The sequence below is a fragment of the Rhinoraja longicauda genome, chromosome 12 (genome assembly GCF_053455715.1).
Source record: "Rhinoraja longicauda isolate Sanriku21f chromosome 12, sRhiLon1.1, whole genome shotgun sequence".
Taxonomy (NCBI): Eukaryota; Metazoa; Chordata; class Chondrichthyes; order Rajiformes; family Arhynchobatidae; genus Rhinoraja; species Rhinoraja longicauda.
Window position 1 is genome coordinate 15,401,528 of NC_135964.1, and position 17,010 is coordinate 15,418,537.

The window sequence follows — 17,010 nt, forward strand, 5'->3', positions numbered from 1 at the left end:
TAAAATAGCATCTGCAGTTCTTTATTTCTACATCCTGATTTCAAAGGTATTGCCAAATCCTTTCACGAAAGCAACAGTTGTCATTTTTTTTAGGTAGACACAAAATGCTGGAGTAACTCAGCGGGACTGGCAGCATCTCTGGAGAGAAGGAATGGGTGACGTTTCAGGTCGAGACCCTTCTTGTCATTTTTTTTCTGGGAGAGGGAACCCAGAGATTTGAAAAGGCACATAGAACAAATTAATGACAGATCAAAGCCAGCAACGATGATCAAGGAAAGGTTGAGCCCATTATGATCTGTCTTTTTGCATATCTGACATTTAATTTGTTCGATGTAACTTTCCATATGTCTTGGTTCCCTCTCCCTTGACTGTCAGTCTGAAGAAGGGTCTGGACCCCGAAACGTCACCTATTTCTTTTCTCCAGAGATGCTGCCTGGCCCTCTTGAGTTACTCCAGCAATGTTGTGTCTATCTTCGGTGTAAACCAGCATCTGCAGTTCCTTCCTACACAAGTAAGGGAGATGCTTTTATGTGTGTGCTCCACACTGGATAGAAACAAACCCGTCCCAAATGACAGCCCGCTCAGAGTTGCAGCCGTCCGAAACTGACAGGCAGGAGGAAATTACGCCCTTATCTTAATTTAACACTTAAACACTCCTTCCTCAGGGCGATTGACTTCCGCCTGATGAATGTGGTTGCGGCTCAGTGCTGGCTGGACGGGCGTTGGTTTCAGTGTTGACGAAACTCCGCTCTCGACCGGCAAACGTGATGGGGAACTGTTGCAAGAAAGCAGAGGAGTAAGTACCTGGTGCTCAGTCCTCGAGACACTTGCAGCTTAAAAGGGGGCGTGTAGCTGGGGAGGTTAGCGGGCGACTCCTTGCAATGATCAACATTTTGATTCATTCATGTTTTTGTCGAATTGTCTTAAATAATCTGGGCAGTGGCTGTGTTGCAGTTGGTAGTGTGTATTGGGGAGGGAAGCGGCAGTGCCTGTGTTGTAGTGGGCAGCGTGTATTGGGCAAGGAAGTGGCAGTGGCTGTGTTGTAGTGGGCAGTGTGTATTGGGCAGGGAAGTGGCAGTGCCTGTGTTGCAGTGGCTGTGTTGCAGTGGGCAGTGTGTATGGGGAGGGAGGTGGCAGTGGCTGTGTTGTAGTGGGTAGTCAGTATTGGGGAGGGAGGCGGCAGTGGCTGTGTTGTAGTGGGTAGTCAGTATTGGGGAGGGAGATGGCAGTGGCTGTGTTGCAGTGGGCAGTGTGTATTGGGCAGGGAAGTGGCAGTGGCTGTGTTGCAGTGGGCAGTGTGTATTGGGGAGGGAGGTGGCAGTGGCTGTGTTGTAGTGGGTAGTCAGTATTGGGGAGGGAGGCGGCAGTGGCTGTGTTGTAGTGGGTAGTGTGTATTGGGCAGGGAAGTGGCAGTGGCTGTGTTGTCGTGGGCAGTGTGTATTGGGGAGGGAAGTGGCAGTGGCTGTGTTACAGTGGGCAGTGTGTATTGGGGAGGGAAGTGGCAGTGGCTGTGTTACAGTGGGCAGTGTGTATTGGGCAGGGAAGTGGCAGTGGCTGTGTTGCAGTGGGCAGTGTGTATTGGGGAGGGAGGTGGCAGTGGCTGTGTTGTAGTGGGTAGTCAGTATTGGGGAGGGAGGCGGCAGTGGCTGTGTTGTAGTGGGTAGTGTGTATTGGGCAGGGAAGTGGCAGTGGCTGTGTTGTAGTGGGTAGTGTGTATTGGGCAGGGAAGTGGCAGTGGCTGTGTTGCAGTGGCTGTGTTGTAGTGGGTAGTGTGTATTGGGCAGGGAAGTGGCAGTGGCTGTGTTGTAGTGGGCAGTGTGTATGGGGAGGGAGGTGGCAGTGGCTGTGTTGTAGTGGGTAGTCAGTATTGGGGAGGGAGGCGGCAGTGGCTGTGTTGTAGTGGGTAGTGTGTATTGGGCAGGGAAGTGGCAGTGGCTGTGTTGTAGTGGGCAGTGTGTATTGGGGAGGGAGGCGGCAGTGGCTGTGTTGTAGTGTGTATTGGGCAGGGAAGTGGCAGTGGCTGTGTTACAGTGGGTAGTGTGTATTGGGCAGGGAAGTGGCAGTGGCTGTGTTACAGTGGGTAGTGTGTATTGGGCAGGGAAGTCTCCTTGAGCACTATATCCCGAAAAGCCAGCAGAAGTCATACTTTAAAAGGCTGTATCTTTGCTTTAAAGGGTTGGGTCTTTAGTGGCAGATGGATTACTGTTTAACCAGCATCTGCAGTTCCTTCCTGCACATATTTGGATGACTTTAGAGTTCAGCCACCCGTACCTGTATCAAGCTTCCTGAAGCAATCCGACCCAAGGCTCTTAAAAGTTTGCAGCATAAAGAGAGGTTGTCTCCATTTAGCATTTAAAGTGAGATGGGTAAGATTTAGCCTGGACACGAGGTTGGCTAAAGTCACAGCTAGTTCTGATGTACAGGATGGGATGTTGTCTGGTAGCAGAATCTTTGCTGTGTCCAGTACTGTCTACGAATGTTTTGGTATTACATGAAGTGAATCGTATTCAACTATTCCATGATACTTTATTGTCACATGTACCTAGGTACAGTGAATTATTTAGTTTTCGCCTACAACCGGGTAAAATCGTACAGCACACCTCATCTAGGCAGTCCCCAAAGAGTTGCCATGTTAATGGCACTGACAAAAGTTTCAATAGTTCATCGCACTGTCTTATCTTCTTGCAGCAGCGAACCAGGCCTGCCACTGCCAATGGTCACAGGTGCCCATCATTCTCGGCGACCCCCACCCTCGCTGCCCCCCCCCCCCCCCCCCCATTGTTCTCAGCGGCTGAAGAATAGTTGAAGATTAGATTAGCTATTAGCTGAAGATTGACTTCTGTGGTGGTGGGGATCCCAGGGGGGAAACCACGGTCAAGAAACAGAGGACAGAGGTTAGGGTGAGCGGGGCAAGGAACCCAGGAGACAACTTTTTCCAGACAGTGGTTGGTGTGTGTACGGAAAGAACTGCCAGGGGCAGTAGTTGAGGCAGGAACTATAAAACCAATTAAAAGTCACTTGGATAGGCCCATGGATAGCAAAGGTTTAAAGGGATATGGGCCATATGGGACCAGCTTAGATGAGTTGGACTGAAGTGCCTGTTTCTGTACTTTATGACTCCATGCCCCTGTACCATATACGTGTAGCAGGATTGTCAATGAACTGAATGTGAACAATGAGTTTCATTGTGCTTGGGTAAGCGTAACAATAAAGTACCATTGACTCTATTTAGCTGTCAGTGAAAACTGAAAGGCAAGTCTGTTAATGACACTAGAACTGGGGCGCCACAGTGGTGCAGCGGTAGAGTTACTGCCTCACAGCGCCAGAGACCCGGGTTCGATCCTGACTACAGGTGCCGTTTGTACGGAGTTTGTACGTTCTCCCTATGACTGCGTGGGTTTTCTCCAGGTGCTCCGCTTTCCTCCCACTCCAAAGATGTACAGCTTTGTAGGTTGATTGGCCCCTGTAAATTGTTCCTAGTATGCAGGATGGAACTAATATATGGTTGATTACTGGTCGGTGCGGACTCGGTGGACCGAAGGGCCTGTTTCCATGCTGTATCTCTAAACCAAACTAAAAATAAAGTGTAACTATAGGATACATAGTTGGTAGGTATGTCAGATTAGCACCAGTTGTTCAACACACACAGTACTGGAGGAACTTAGCGGGTCAGGTGGAATCTGCGGATGGAATGGACAGAGCATTCTTTTGCGTTGGGATCTTCAGACTGGCACCAGTCTGGCATCAGTTGCACCAGCAAAATGGATGCCTCCAGTTGTTTCCTTTCCTCACCATGGTGATATTTGTAGGTGAGCATTAGACCTGCCCTGGAGAGGCGTCTGTCCCATGTCCTTGAAAACCAGGCTTACGGCACTGATGTAAGTGTCCCACTGAGCATTTATTGATAGTTTAGCCTGAAAGTGGCCGTCTTTCAGTAACTCAGCAGGTCAGGCAGCATCTCAGGAGAACGTGGATAGACGACCTTTCCGGTCGGGACCCTTCTTCACACAGATGCTGCCTATCCTGCTGAGTTTCTCTGGAACGTTATTGAAAATGCAGTGTGACCTGCAGCGTATTCTCCAGTTCTTTGTGCTTTGCATGCTTTCTTGAGTTTCAGACGCATTTCAAAATTTTGGCACCCAATTTCCTTAGGCGACCATCTAATTTTCATAAATAGAATCAGAAAAATAAAGCCGTTTAATCATTGATATCATAATCAGTGAAGAAGTTATCAAGTAGTACAATGGTATTTTGATCAGCTGGGTAAGTGGGCTGAGGAATGGCAAATGGAGTTTAATTTGGATAAAAGTGTGAAGTGTTTCCTCTACAGGAGGTCTGGTCTTGACCCGGTGGGCTTCTAGCATCTGTAGGCCATGGTAATAGATGGGAGGATAAGACACAAAGCGCAGGACATCAGGCTGTTGTTCATTGACTACAGCTCGATATTCCCTACCATTAACCCCTCTGCACATTAGCAAACTTGGAGGGACTGGGTGTGGACAAATGCAATTGGATCTTCTACCTCCTCATCGGTAGATCTCAGTCGGTACAAAATGGCAACACTTCCTCTCGGACCATCAGCACTTTGAGGCATAGAGTCACACCGGGTGGAAACAGGCCCTATGGCCCAACGCTGATCAACATGTCCCATCTACCCTCGTCCCACTAGCCCTCATTTGACCCATACCCCTCTAAACCTAATGTGTAAGAAGGAACTTCAGAAGCTGGTTTAAACCAAAGATAATCACAAAAAGCTGGAGTAACTCGGCGGGACAGACAGCATCCCTGGAGAGAAGGGATGGGTGACGTTTCAGCTCAAGACCCTTCTTCAGATTCAGGGTTTTGACCTGAAACATCAGCCATGCCTTCTCTCCAGAGATGCTGCCTGTCCCACTGAGTTACTCCAGATTTTTTGTGTCTATCCCCTCTAAACCTATCCTATCCATGTACCCATCTAAATGTTTCTTAACTGTTGTGATAGTCCCTGCCTCAACTACCTCCTCCGGCAGCTTGTTCCATACACCCGCCACTCTTTGTGTGGGGAAAAAAGTCCCCTTGGGTTCTGATTTTCTACCCCTGCCCTCTCCCCCTCACCTTAAACATATGTCCGCTTCTTCTCGATTTCCCCTGCTCTGGACAAGACACTGTGCATTTATCTGTTCTATTCCTCTCATGGTTTTGTCACTTCAAGGTTGTGTGCTCAGTCCCCTGTTCTACTCTTCTAGACTTATTCCTGTATAGCTAGACATTGCTCTAACGCCATTTTTAAATGAGTCGACAATCCCACCGTTGTTGGGTGAACAGCGGGTATCGATGAGTCAGAGTACAGGAGGGAGATCCATAACCTGTTGACTTCAGGAAGGCAAAGCCAAGGATCCATGAACCTGTCTTCATCGACTGGTTGATGGAGGGAGGAGAGAGCCTGACTGCATAGCACGCAGCAAAAGCTTTTCACTGTACCTCAGTACACGTGACAATAAACCAAACTCAAACTAAAAACTAAACAGCTTCAAGGTCCCGCGCATGCACATCTCCGAAGATCTGTCCTAGACCCAGCCCATTGATGTAATCATAAAGAGATCTCACCTCTACTTCCTAGGAAGATTGAGGAAATTCCACAATCCCTCAAAAAGGCAGTGATATCATCAAAGACTCGCACCACTGTGGCTATGTTCTCATCTCGTTGCTACCTTAGGAATCTGAGAACTATGACCTAGAGTTTCATGAGCAGCTTCTTCCATTGACCACTTGGATGTTGAACCACACTGCACAGCCCCCAACCCAATGATCTACTATGGACCCCATTTTGGTTACATCACATAATCCTGTTTGCACCATTATAGTTTGGTTATCAATATTACTGTAATAATTTATTGATTATTGTACATTTATCTATCATGTTATTCCTTTAATGGGCTTGTACAGATGCAGCAAGTCAGAATTTTGTTCTGTTCTGTTCTTGTTGCATATGACAATTAAGCACTTTTGATTCTTGAACTTTAGTGCACCAGAGGGATTTTATAACAATTGGGAAGAGTCGTGTTATCCCAAATGATATAAATGTTTAATTTAGAGATACAATGTGGAAACTGGTACTTTGGCCCATCACGTCCGTGCCTTCCATCCATCACCTGCACACTAGTTGCATGTTATTCCTACTTTCACATCCTACACACCAGGGGAAATTTACAGAGGCCAATTAACCTCTGCGGCATGGTGGCGCAGCGGCAGTGTTGCTGCCTTACAGCGAATGCAGCGCCGGAGACCCGGGTTCGATCCCGACTACAGGTGCTGTCTGTACGGGTGCTGTCTCCCCGTGACCTGCGTGGGTTTTCTCCGAGATCTTCGGTTTCCTCCCACATTCCAAAGACGTACAGGTATGTAGGTTAATTGGCTTGGTAAATGTAAAATTTGTCCCTAGTGGGTAGTGTTAATGTGTGGGGATCGCTGGTCGGCACAGACTCAGTGGGCCGAAAGAGCCTGTTTCCACACTGTAAGAGCCTGTTTCCAAACTAAACTAAACCTGCAAACCCGCACGCCTTTGGAAAGTGGGAGGAAACCAGGGTACCCGAAGAAAGCCACATGCATTCACAGGGAAACTCCACGCAGGCAGCACCCAAGATTAGGATCAAACCAGGGTCTCTGGCACCCTGAGGCAGCAATTCTACCACTGCAACGCAATGTGTTGTCAATGTTGGAAGAACAACAAATTATGTTAGTACTATTTGTGTGTAAAAAACCAATAATGCATCAATTAAAAAAAAAAAAAAAAATCCTTTTCTTATTCCAGTAATTCTATCTCCTAGTTTCCCTGCACCTGACCTCTCACATCTGTGGTCCATTACTTCAGCTCAGTTGCACAGCAGTTGGTCTGAGGTCCCCGTTCCTTTCTCTCTCAATATTATTTTTTATGTGAAATGGTGATCATCGAACTGCTCTGTGTTGAACAATGGCAAATATGAAAATCGGCAGCAATGTATTAACTAAACTAATGTGCACAAAGTCAGGCTTTGACTTAATGGTCCTGTTTACAAAACAGAGGTGATATGCCATGAAACTTATGGAGCATCTTTCCATTTGGTTTATGTGAGAACATTTAATGTTATGGTTTTGTTGCATGTTTGGCTGTGGTTCATTGTTTTATGCATTTGTGTGCAGATGTACACAGAAGTGACGGTTGGTTTGGGAGCAGAGGGTTTGCCTTTGCTTGAAGCACCACCTGCTGCGATTGCAAAGTAATTCCAGACTATAGTGCACTATACTGTGGTTTGGAACCTTTTCATACCTCTAGTTACCTTCTCCCCTGACACTTAGTACGGAGAAGGGTATTGACCCAAAACGTCACATATTCCTTTTCTCCAGAGATGCTGCTTGACCTGCTGAGTTACACCAGCATGTTGAGCCCATCGTCAGTGGCGTTGATCCTCTGGCTTCACTGCCGTCCTAAAGCAAATGTTGAGGCTCCCTAATAATTAGGATAGATATCTGCCAATTCCTGAATGTGCATCATGAGTGTGTTTTGTCGAAACCAAAAACTGCAGATACTAGTTAATATACAAAAGGGCACAAAGTGCTGGAATAACTCAGCGGGTCAGGCAGCATCTCTGGAAAACATGGATATGTGACGCGTCAGATTGAGACACTTTCCCAAAACATCACCAGTTCATGTTCTCCAATGATGCTGTCCAACCCGCTGAGTCATTTAAGCACTTTGTGTCCTAATGATTTTGTTTATTGTGCCCTTTTGAATGTGGTCTGATTTAACTTCTTCCTGAGGCCATTAAAATATTCAAATGGATCACACAAGTACCGTCAGTGAACTGATTCTGTAGCTGCAATGCTGAAATATTCGGTTACAGAATGACATTCACAGGCAAGTGTTTGTGTGTTGTGTACAATAGTTGTCCTGTCAGTATGTAAATGTTCCTGATCAAACATTGAGTTAGGCAAGACTTTACTCGCATATCTGATTTGGATGTTGTATTGCAGCTGTTACTAACTCCATCAGGAAGGATGTTGGTGGAAAAGGGGCAGTGATATTTTTCTGTCTAAGCATACCTGTGCATGAATGATATCGTCTTCGGCTCAAACATTCTGTCAGCCATCAAATTTTACTTTGGAGATGCAGCATGGAAACAGGCCCTTCGGCCCACCGAGTCCATGCCAACTATTGATCACCCTTCACACTAGTTCAATGTTAAGGTTAGACACAAAATGCTGGAGTAATTCAGTGCATTGGGCAGCATCTCTGGAGAAAATGTATAGGTGACGTTTCGGGTCGAGACCCTTCTTCATTCTGAAGAAGGGTCTCGACCCGAAACGTCACCTATCCATTTTCTCCAGAGATGCTGCCTGACCCACTGAGTTACTCCAACATTTTGTGTCTATCTCAGGTTTATAAGTTAATTGGCTTGGAAAAATTGTAAATTGTCCCTAGTGTGTTAATGTGCGGGGATTGCTGGTCGGCGCAGACTCAGTAGGACGCTGTATCTCTAAACTAAACTAAACTATCACCTCAGTGAAAGACATCCTCTTGTCTTTCCAAAACCTCTATCCCATTGCGGACATTGGACTTTGTCTGTGGGCCGTTGCGCTACAATGCTGAGAACCGTGTTCTGCACTTTGTATCTTTTCCTTTGCTCTACCTATTATAATTGATTGTAGTTATGTGTAATATTATCTGATTTGATTCATGTGGACAGAGTGGATGTGGAAAGGATGTTTCCACTGATGGGAGAGTCTTGGATCAGTGGGCATAGCCTCTGAATAAAAGGACATACTGTTGGAATGGAATGGAGACGAGGAGGAATTTCTTTAGCCAGAAGGTGGTGAATCTGTGGAATTCATTTGCCACAGACAGCTGTGGAAGCCAAGTGGTTTGGTATTTTTAAAGTGGAGATTGGTAGGTTCTGGATTAGTCAGGATCAAAACTCAGGTCTCTGGCGCTGTAAGGCAGCAGCTCTACCGCTGCGCCACTGTGTCGCACGGACCACTTGCTGAAGAAAGGTATGTAAAGGAAAAATTGGTGCCATGTAACAGAGTGACATAGTTTGAATTAAAGGTGGTGACGACGTATGAAGAATGTTCATTACATATATTTACTTTATACGTAAAATTTGTACAATTTTTGAAATTAAGTGGAAAGCACAGCAATGTATCGAAAATGATATTTCACAATAGTCTTGGGTGCTACTACCTTTGAGAGACACTCTGCAAACTTTTACTTTGCAACTTCAAACTAAACCGTGAAGACAACATCTTGAAGATACAAGCAGGATGTGTGGTGGTTTGCAGTTTGAATTGTTGGTAACCACTACACAAGCTTTTTTGCACCTGCCTTTGAAATTCAGTAAAAGTCTGTTGCATGTGAGAGTCATAAAGCATCTGTTGTCATTGGAGCAATTGTTTTAAAACAGAACATTGCACAGCACAGGAACTTGCTCTTTGGCCTACAATGTCCATAGCAAGTCCTTAGCAGGTGGCAAGTTAAACTCATCTCCTCTGCTTTCTCCTCTGATAAAATCCCCTGATTTTACTTTGATTTTTATTAAGAATGTGGACTGGGAAACAATAAAAACAGAGAGGGAGAGAAAACAGGGCTTTGTTGGTTTATACTCTTGAAACTTTGCTGTCCTTGTGTACCCACCAAGGACTTTGGAGACAAAGGAGATAGTTTAGTTTATTATTATTGTCATTTGTATCGATTTTGTTGTATGCTATCTAGTCAGTGAAAAGACTGACTACATGATTACAATCAAGCCGTCCATAGTGTGCAGATACAGGATAAAGGTTATAACCTTTCGTGCAAGATAAAGGCTGTTTCAAGGTAGTTCAAAGGTCTCCAAAGAGGTAGATGGGAGGTCAGGACCGCTCTCTAGTTGGTGATAGGATGGTTCAGTTGCCTGATAACAGCTGTGAAGAAACTGTCCCCAAATCTGGAGGTGTGGGTTTCCAAACATCTGTACCTCTTGGCTGATGTGAGAGGGGAGAAGAGGTCATTGGTTATGCTGGTGGCTTTGGTGAGACAGGATAGTGATTTGTTTAGATATTGAAGAGGTGCAAAGGGGCGGCACAGTGACTCAGCAGAAGAGTTGCTGCCTTACAACGCCAGACACCTGGATGTGATCCTGACTGCGGGTGCTATCTGTACAGGGTTTGTACGTTCTCCCTGTGACTGCTCCCTGGGTTTCCTCCCACACTTCAAACGTAGTTTTGTAAGTGAATTAGCTTCGGTAACTTTGTAAATTGCCCCCAGTGTGTACAGTGCTAGTATAAAGAGCGATCACGGGTTGCCGAGGGGTCGGTGGGCCGATGGGCCTGCTTTCACACTGTGTCTCCACAAGTCTAAAGACGGTCTCTATGAGGAAGTGGGTTGTATATGATGTTATGAAACGGTTTAAAATGTCAGCAGTCCAGCACCAGGAAATGAAGCTGGCATCCAGCAGTTAAACGGGAATTGTGTTCTGAGAGAATAAGGCCGTTTTCATGGGTCAGAAGAGCTCAGGAAAAGCACTGCAGGAGACGGAAAAGCACTGCAGGAAGTTACAGAAAGATGGTGAAGCCATAAGGAAGTCCAGCTAGGATAGGATGGGAAGGTGAGCAATAGAGTTGACATTAAGACAAGGAAATCCAGGAGCTCCTCAAGGGTGTTGGGGGAATTGGTGAAGGATTGAAACAGAGTAAATAATAAAGATGATTTTAAAAAAATAAAAAAATTGTGAGTGTTCTTAAAACAATGAGTGGTTTGTACTGGGGAGATCAAGGTTTGATATTATATGATGTGGTACAGGCCAAATTTTGTGATTAGTGATGTGCTTTAGATGTCGATGCTGGGCCCATTGCTGTTTGTGGTTTATGTTAACGACTTAGATGAGTAGGTGCAAGATATGATTAAGGTCTGCAGATGGCAATGAAGTAGGTGGTATTGCAAAAAGCAAAGATAGTTATCACAAATTACAGCAGGATCTTGATTAGTTGAGCAAGTGGGCTGAAGAATGACTAATGGAGATTAATGCAGATGTGTGAGGTGTAGTTTTTTTAGGCGGTCAAACCAAGGCAGGATCTTCACAGCGAATGGCAGGGGCCCTGGGGAGTGTTGTAGAGCAGAGGGGTCTAGGAATACAGGTATGCAGTTCTCTGAAAGTGGTCACAGATAGATAGGGTGGAAAAGAAGGCGATAGTAACATTGGCCTCCATCAGTCGGAGCACCGAGTACAGAAGTTGGGATGTTCTGTTAGAGCTGTACAAGATGTTGGTGAGGCTGCATTTGGAGTACGATGTCCAGTTTTAGTCACCCTGTCAAAGGAAGGATGTCATTAAGCTGGAATGAGTGCAGAGAAGATTTACCAGGATGTTGCCAAGGCACCAGGGCCTGAGCTATAGGGAAGAATTGGGCAAGCTGGGACTTTATTCCTTGGAGCACAGGACACTAAGGGGTGATCTTGTAGAGGTATACAAAATTATCAAGGGAATTGATAGGGTGAATGCACAGGGTCTTTTACCCAAGGTAGTGGAATCGAGAATCAGAGGAAATAGATTTAAAGTGAGAGGGGAATGATTTAATAGGAAACTGAGGGGCAACTTTTTCACTCAGATGGTGATGGGTATATGGGACGAGCTGTCAGACGAGATAGTTGAGGCAGGTAAAATGACAACATTTAAAAGACACTTGGACAGGTACATGGATAGGAAAGGTTTAGAGGGATATGAACCAGAGATAGGCAAATGGGAATAGCTTAGATGGGACATATTTGTTGCCATGGGTGAATCGAGCCTAAGGATCTGTATGGTCTTCGACAGCTAAACCAGATATAATCTCGTACCACCAGTTCCACAGTTCTCCACATTGTTTGTTTCTCTTGAGATCACACCTTCCCAGCCACCAATGGACCTACCGCCCTGCCTGAGGTCATGTGTGGCCGACCTTGATTGGTCTTGGTCTTTTCTCACCTCCAGCTCTTCACCTCCCCCTCCCCCTCCCCACCACCTACTTTCAGTCTGAACAAGGGGCCCATCCCAAAACGTTAGCCATTGATTTTCTCCAGAGATGCTGCCTGACCCGCTGAGTTCCTCCAGCACTTTGTGTCTATCTTTGGTGGAAAAGCCTAGGCAGGAGAAAAGAACTATACGTTGAAGCTTTGCCATGCCTAGCCACAATGTCAATGGAGTTACCTGGCATACATAGGAGGAGAATGTATTTTTTTGGTTTTTGCAGAGTGAGTGGAGGGCTGCATGTTCAGGAGGGGAGAGGTTAGAGTTAGTCAGGGGAGTGGAGAATTTGAGGCGGTTAATGTCACGCCGGTAGTTGGAGATTAAAAGTTCTAGTGAGGGTAGTTGGCCAACCGGGGGGGGGGGGTCCAAGAGGAGGGGGTCCGTTGGAGACGGGAGAAGGGGTCATCAGTGGGGGGTGAGGACTCCTTCCCATGGAAAAAGGCGCGGAGGCGGCGGAAGAAAACCTCCACGTCATGGCGGACCCGGAACTCGTTGATGTGGGGGCGGAGGGGAACAAAGGTGAGGCCTCTGCTGAGGACAGACCGTTCGGTGTCTGAAAGGGGGAAGTCAGGGGGGATGGTGAACACCTGGCAAGTGTGGGGGTTGGGGTCGGATGAAGGCAGGTGGAGGGGATGCATATGGTGAGGGAGTGGTGGGTTAACAGAGCAGAGGGGGGCATGAGGACCGATGTGGGGAGTAGTTAGGGTCGAAGGGTCTCGACCCGAAACGTAGAGTCTGAAGAAGGGTCTCGACCCAAAACGTCACCCATTCCTTCTCTCCTGAGATGCTGCCTGGCCTGCTGAGTTACTCCAGCATTTTGTGAATAAATACCTGGCATACACAGATGCATTCGGGGCACTTTGTGGATATCCTGGCAGACAATTCAGTGAAGAGTTTGATGGGATATCACAAAATGCTTGGAGTAACTTAGCGGTCAACAATACTCCAGCATTTTGTAACACCTTCGATTTGTACCAGCATCTGCAGTTATAATATATTCCTTTATCTGTCCCACACCGGGGAAACTTTCCTACACAGTCTGATAGGATGTTTTTTTACACATAAACTGGTGAACATTGGGAATGTGGTGGTGGAGGTTGATACAGTGACTATTTAAAGGGCATTTGGTTAGGTTCTTAGACATGGAAGGACTAGAGAGAACTAAGCCTGATGCGGGAAAGTGGGTTTAACATGTAAAAGCACTGCGGTAAGCTTGCGTGCCTGTTTTAGTGATGTACGATTCTGATACTGCAGGGAAGAGAAGGTTGCACGGTAAGGAGGTTGGGTTGGTCAGCTGGGAGGAACAGTCTGTGTGAGAGAGGAGGGAGTGGTCTGTGAGGTTGCAATTCATGAGAGACAGTGACGGGAGATTTGGTGGGTTCGTCAGAAAAAGTGGAGACAAGGAAAGAGGGAAGTGGGAGGCATATTTAAGAGGAAATCCAATTTGGGACTGTGGCAGGTGAATCGAAAGGCAGCTGGAAGGATTTGGGCAGGGAATGTGAGGTGTTGCAACTGAGAAGGGAAAAATAAATACGAGGAGAGACTTGAAAAGGCAAAATAAATGTGTAGAAAGGAACTGCAGAGCCTGGTTTATTCCAAAGATAGACACAAAATGCTGTCGGGTCAGGCAGCATTCCCTGGAGAAAAAGAATGGGTGATGTTTTGGGTCAGATCCCTTCTTCAGACTGAAAGTGGAGGGGAGGGAATTGGAAGTGGGAAAAGGCCAAAATAAATTGGGGCCGGCAACAGATGACCAAGGAAGGGTGAAGCCCATCCCACCCCGGCCACCGTCTGTTTGTTCATCTGCCCTCTGGTCGACGTTTCAGGTCGATCAAATCCCGAACAAACAGACTTAAGAACAGTTTTTACCCCAGGGCCATACGAGAACTGAACTCTACCTTTGCACTAGGCAACACCGTTAAAAAATCTTGTACTTAATATAATTGTATTTAATTGTATTTATGTATTTATTTGTTTTTGCATTTATTGCATATATGTTTGTACGCACCGTCAGGATTGGCTATTTTTTAATTTCGTTGTACTCGTTGCAATGACAATAAATGAATATTATTATTATTATTATTATTATTATTAGAATGGCCCATTGTTCAAATGTTCAAAGATCAGTTTATTGTCACATGTACCAATTAAGGTACAGTGAAATGCAAATTACCATACAGCCATACTAGAAAATAAGCAACACAACTACATAAAAGTTAATATAAACATCCACCACAGCGGATCCCCCACATTCCTCACTGCGATGGAAGGCAATAAAGTCCAATCTTCCTATTTATTCTCCCGTGGTTGGGGCAGTCGAACCATCCACAGTCGGGGCGATCAAAGCTCCAGCGGCTTGGAGTTCCCGAAGTCAGTCTCTAACCAGGGACCATGAACTCCACGATGTTAAGTCCTGCAGGCTCCTGCGGTTGGAGCTCCCGAAGCCGGTCTCCAGCAGAGGCTGCCATCTCCACGATGTTAGGCCGCAGTGCGGACGGAGATACGATACCGAAAAAAAAATCACATCTCCGTCAAGGTAAGAGATTTAAAAAAAAGTTTCCCTCAACCTACCCCACACACCAATAAAACAAGCTGAAGAACACTAAAACATACATTTTAACACGTACTAAAAAAAACAACAAAGAAGGAAGGGGCGCGACAGATCGTTGGCGTGGCAGCCATTGCTGGCGCCACCCGGTTGGGTGGGGAATAGAAATAATAGGGCCAGAGCCACAGCAAAAGTTAACATGCAAATGAAGAAGAGGGTGGCACAGCGGTAGAGAGGGCGGCACAGCGGTAGAGAGGGCGGCACAGCGGTAGAGAGGGCGGCACAGCGGTAGAGAGGGTGGCACAGCGGTAGAGAGGGTGGCACAGCGGTAGAGAGGGTGGCACAGCGGTAGAGAGGGTGGCACAGCGGTAGAGAGCGTGGCACAGCGGTAGAGAGGGTGGCACAGCGGTAGAGATGCCGCCTTACAGCACCAGAGACCCAGGTTTGATCCTGACCAAGGGTGCTGTTCGTGTGAAGTTTGTACATTCTCCCCATAAACGTGTGGGTTTTCCCCGGGAGGTCCAATTTCCTCCCAAACTCCCAAGACGTTCGTACAGGTTTGTAGATTAATTGGCTTTGGTTAAAAAAAAGTTGTAAAATGTCTTGAGTGTGTAGGATAGTGGTTGTGTATGGGGATCGCTGTTCGTCACGGACTCTGGGGTGAAGGGCTTGTTTCCGCGCTGTGTCTCTAAACTAAACGAAGAGGAAAGACAGTCAGACACCATATTGTTTGTAAGTTTTCCTCTGGCGCTGTGCGAGGTGTGAATGTGGAGCGTTGTCATTCTTGGTGCATTGAGCTGTGCTCCTGAACCAAAGTTGGAGCTTCATTGACAGTAGATCCAGTTTTCTGTTACAACGATGGGTGCAGGCTATAAGCACCATCAATGAGGTTCCTGAAGCTCAGGTGTTGTTATTGCTCCATTCCATGTCTCTAATCTCAGGGGGTGACAATCACCACATGGGCACTGTCCACATCCCTGTTTGCTAGTTATCAGCCCTCGCTATTCTTTCTCCTACAACACACCCCTCCCTCTACACTTTATTTGCTGAAAACCATAATCGTAGCCTGTGATCAAATCTGTAACAGGCTTGCACCACGCTCATCATGAACATTTCCATCGAACAGAGGGTACTTTGAGCTTGTTGCAGCTGTGACAAAAATCACTTCCTTAACTTAAAATGAATTTGCTATATTGAGTATCCAGTGGGTCATCCATTCATACAGCGTGGAAACGGGCCTGTCAGCACAACTTGCCCACACTGACCAACATGTCCCACCTACACTAGTCCCACCTGCCTGCGTCCTTACACTTGTCCTATCCATGTACCTGTCTAATTGTTTCTTAAACATTGCAATAGCCCCTGACTCAACTCCCTCCTCTGGCAGCTTGTTCCATACATCTACCTCTGTTTGTGTGAAAAAGTCACCCCTTAGATTCCTATCAAATCTTTCCACCTTCACTGTAAACCTATGCCCTCTGATTCTCGATTCCTCAACTCTGGCCAAGAGACTCTGCATCTACCGGATCTACACCGCTATAAGATCACCCCTCATCCTCCTGTGCTCCAAGGAATGGCCTGCTCAACCTAAAGCCCAGACCCTTGTCCTGGCAACATCCTTGTAAATATCTCCATAATTCTGGATCATGATAGGTTTTGCAGATACAATCTTGAGATACGTTCCAGCTATGGGGAGGTGTAACTTTGAGCCCAGAAGAATCCTTGACCTAGAAGATCATTGAGATATGAGGCTTTGTTGAACAATATGGTTACATTATGCCACTCTTGCATGAAGATAACGCTATGCAGAGTTAACATTAGTTTATTGTCATGTGTACAGAGGTACATTGAAGAGCTTTGTTTTTGTTGCGTGGTCTCCAGTATAACAGTATAATAACAGTATAACAGAACTTTATTGTCATTCGGTATAAATACCGAATGAAATTTCAGCAGTCACAAAACACAGCAAAAAAAGCAAAGAACACAGGACACACGACCCCAACACAAACATCCATCACAGTGACTCCAAACACCCCCTCACTGTGATTGAAGGCAACTCTCTTCCCCCCGCACCCACGGACAGGCAGCTCGACCCCTGCCGAGGCGACCGACATGCACAGCCCCCGCAAGGGAATGGAAGGCCCCGCGGCCGAGCCGCACCGGGCACTGAAACGTCCCGCGGCTGAGCCGCGCCAGCGATGGAAGGCCCCGCGGCCGAGCCACAATGGTCGATGCTAAGTCCCGCGGCCGAGCCGCACTGGGCACTGAAACGTCCCGCGGCCGAGCCGCACCGGGCACTGAAACGTCCCGCGGCCGAGCCGCACTGGGCACTGAAACGTCCCGCGGCCGAGCCGCACCGGGCACTGAAACGTCCCGCGGCCGAGCCGCGCCGGCGATGTTAAGTCCAGCGGCCGAGCCGCGCCGGGCGATGGAAGGCCCCATCTCTATATGATTACAATCAAGCCATCCAC

The 17,010-nt window shown here is 46.8% G+C and overlaps 1 protein-coding gene across 1 annotated transcript in view; it reads left to right on the plus strand.

Moving 5' to 3' along the window:
* Positions 1 to 697: 697 nt before the first annotated feature.
* The window catches only part of LOC144598516 (uncharacterized), a 39,214-nt gene continuing 22,901 nt past the window's right edge, over positions 698 to 17,010 (plus strand). Inside the window, exon 1 of the mRNA XM_078408682.1 lies at positions 698 to 796. Coding sequence (XP_078264808.1) covers positions 768 to 796 — 29 coding nt within the window. The 5' untranslated portion in view covers positions 698 to 767. The remainder of the gene's footprint in view (positions 797 to 17,010) is intronic.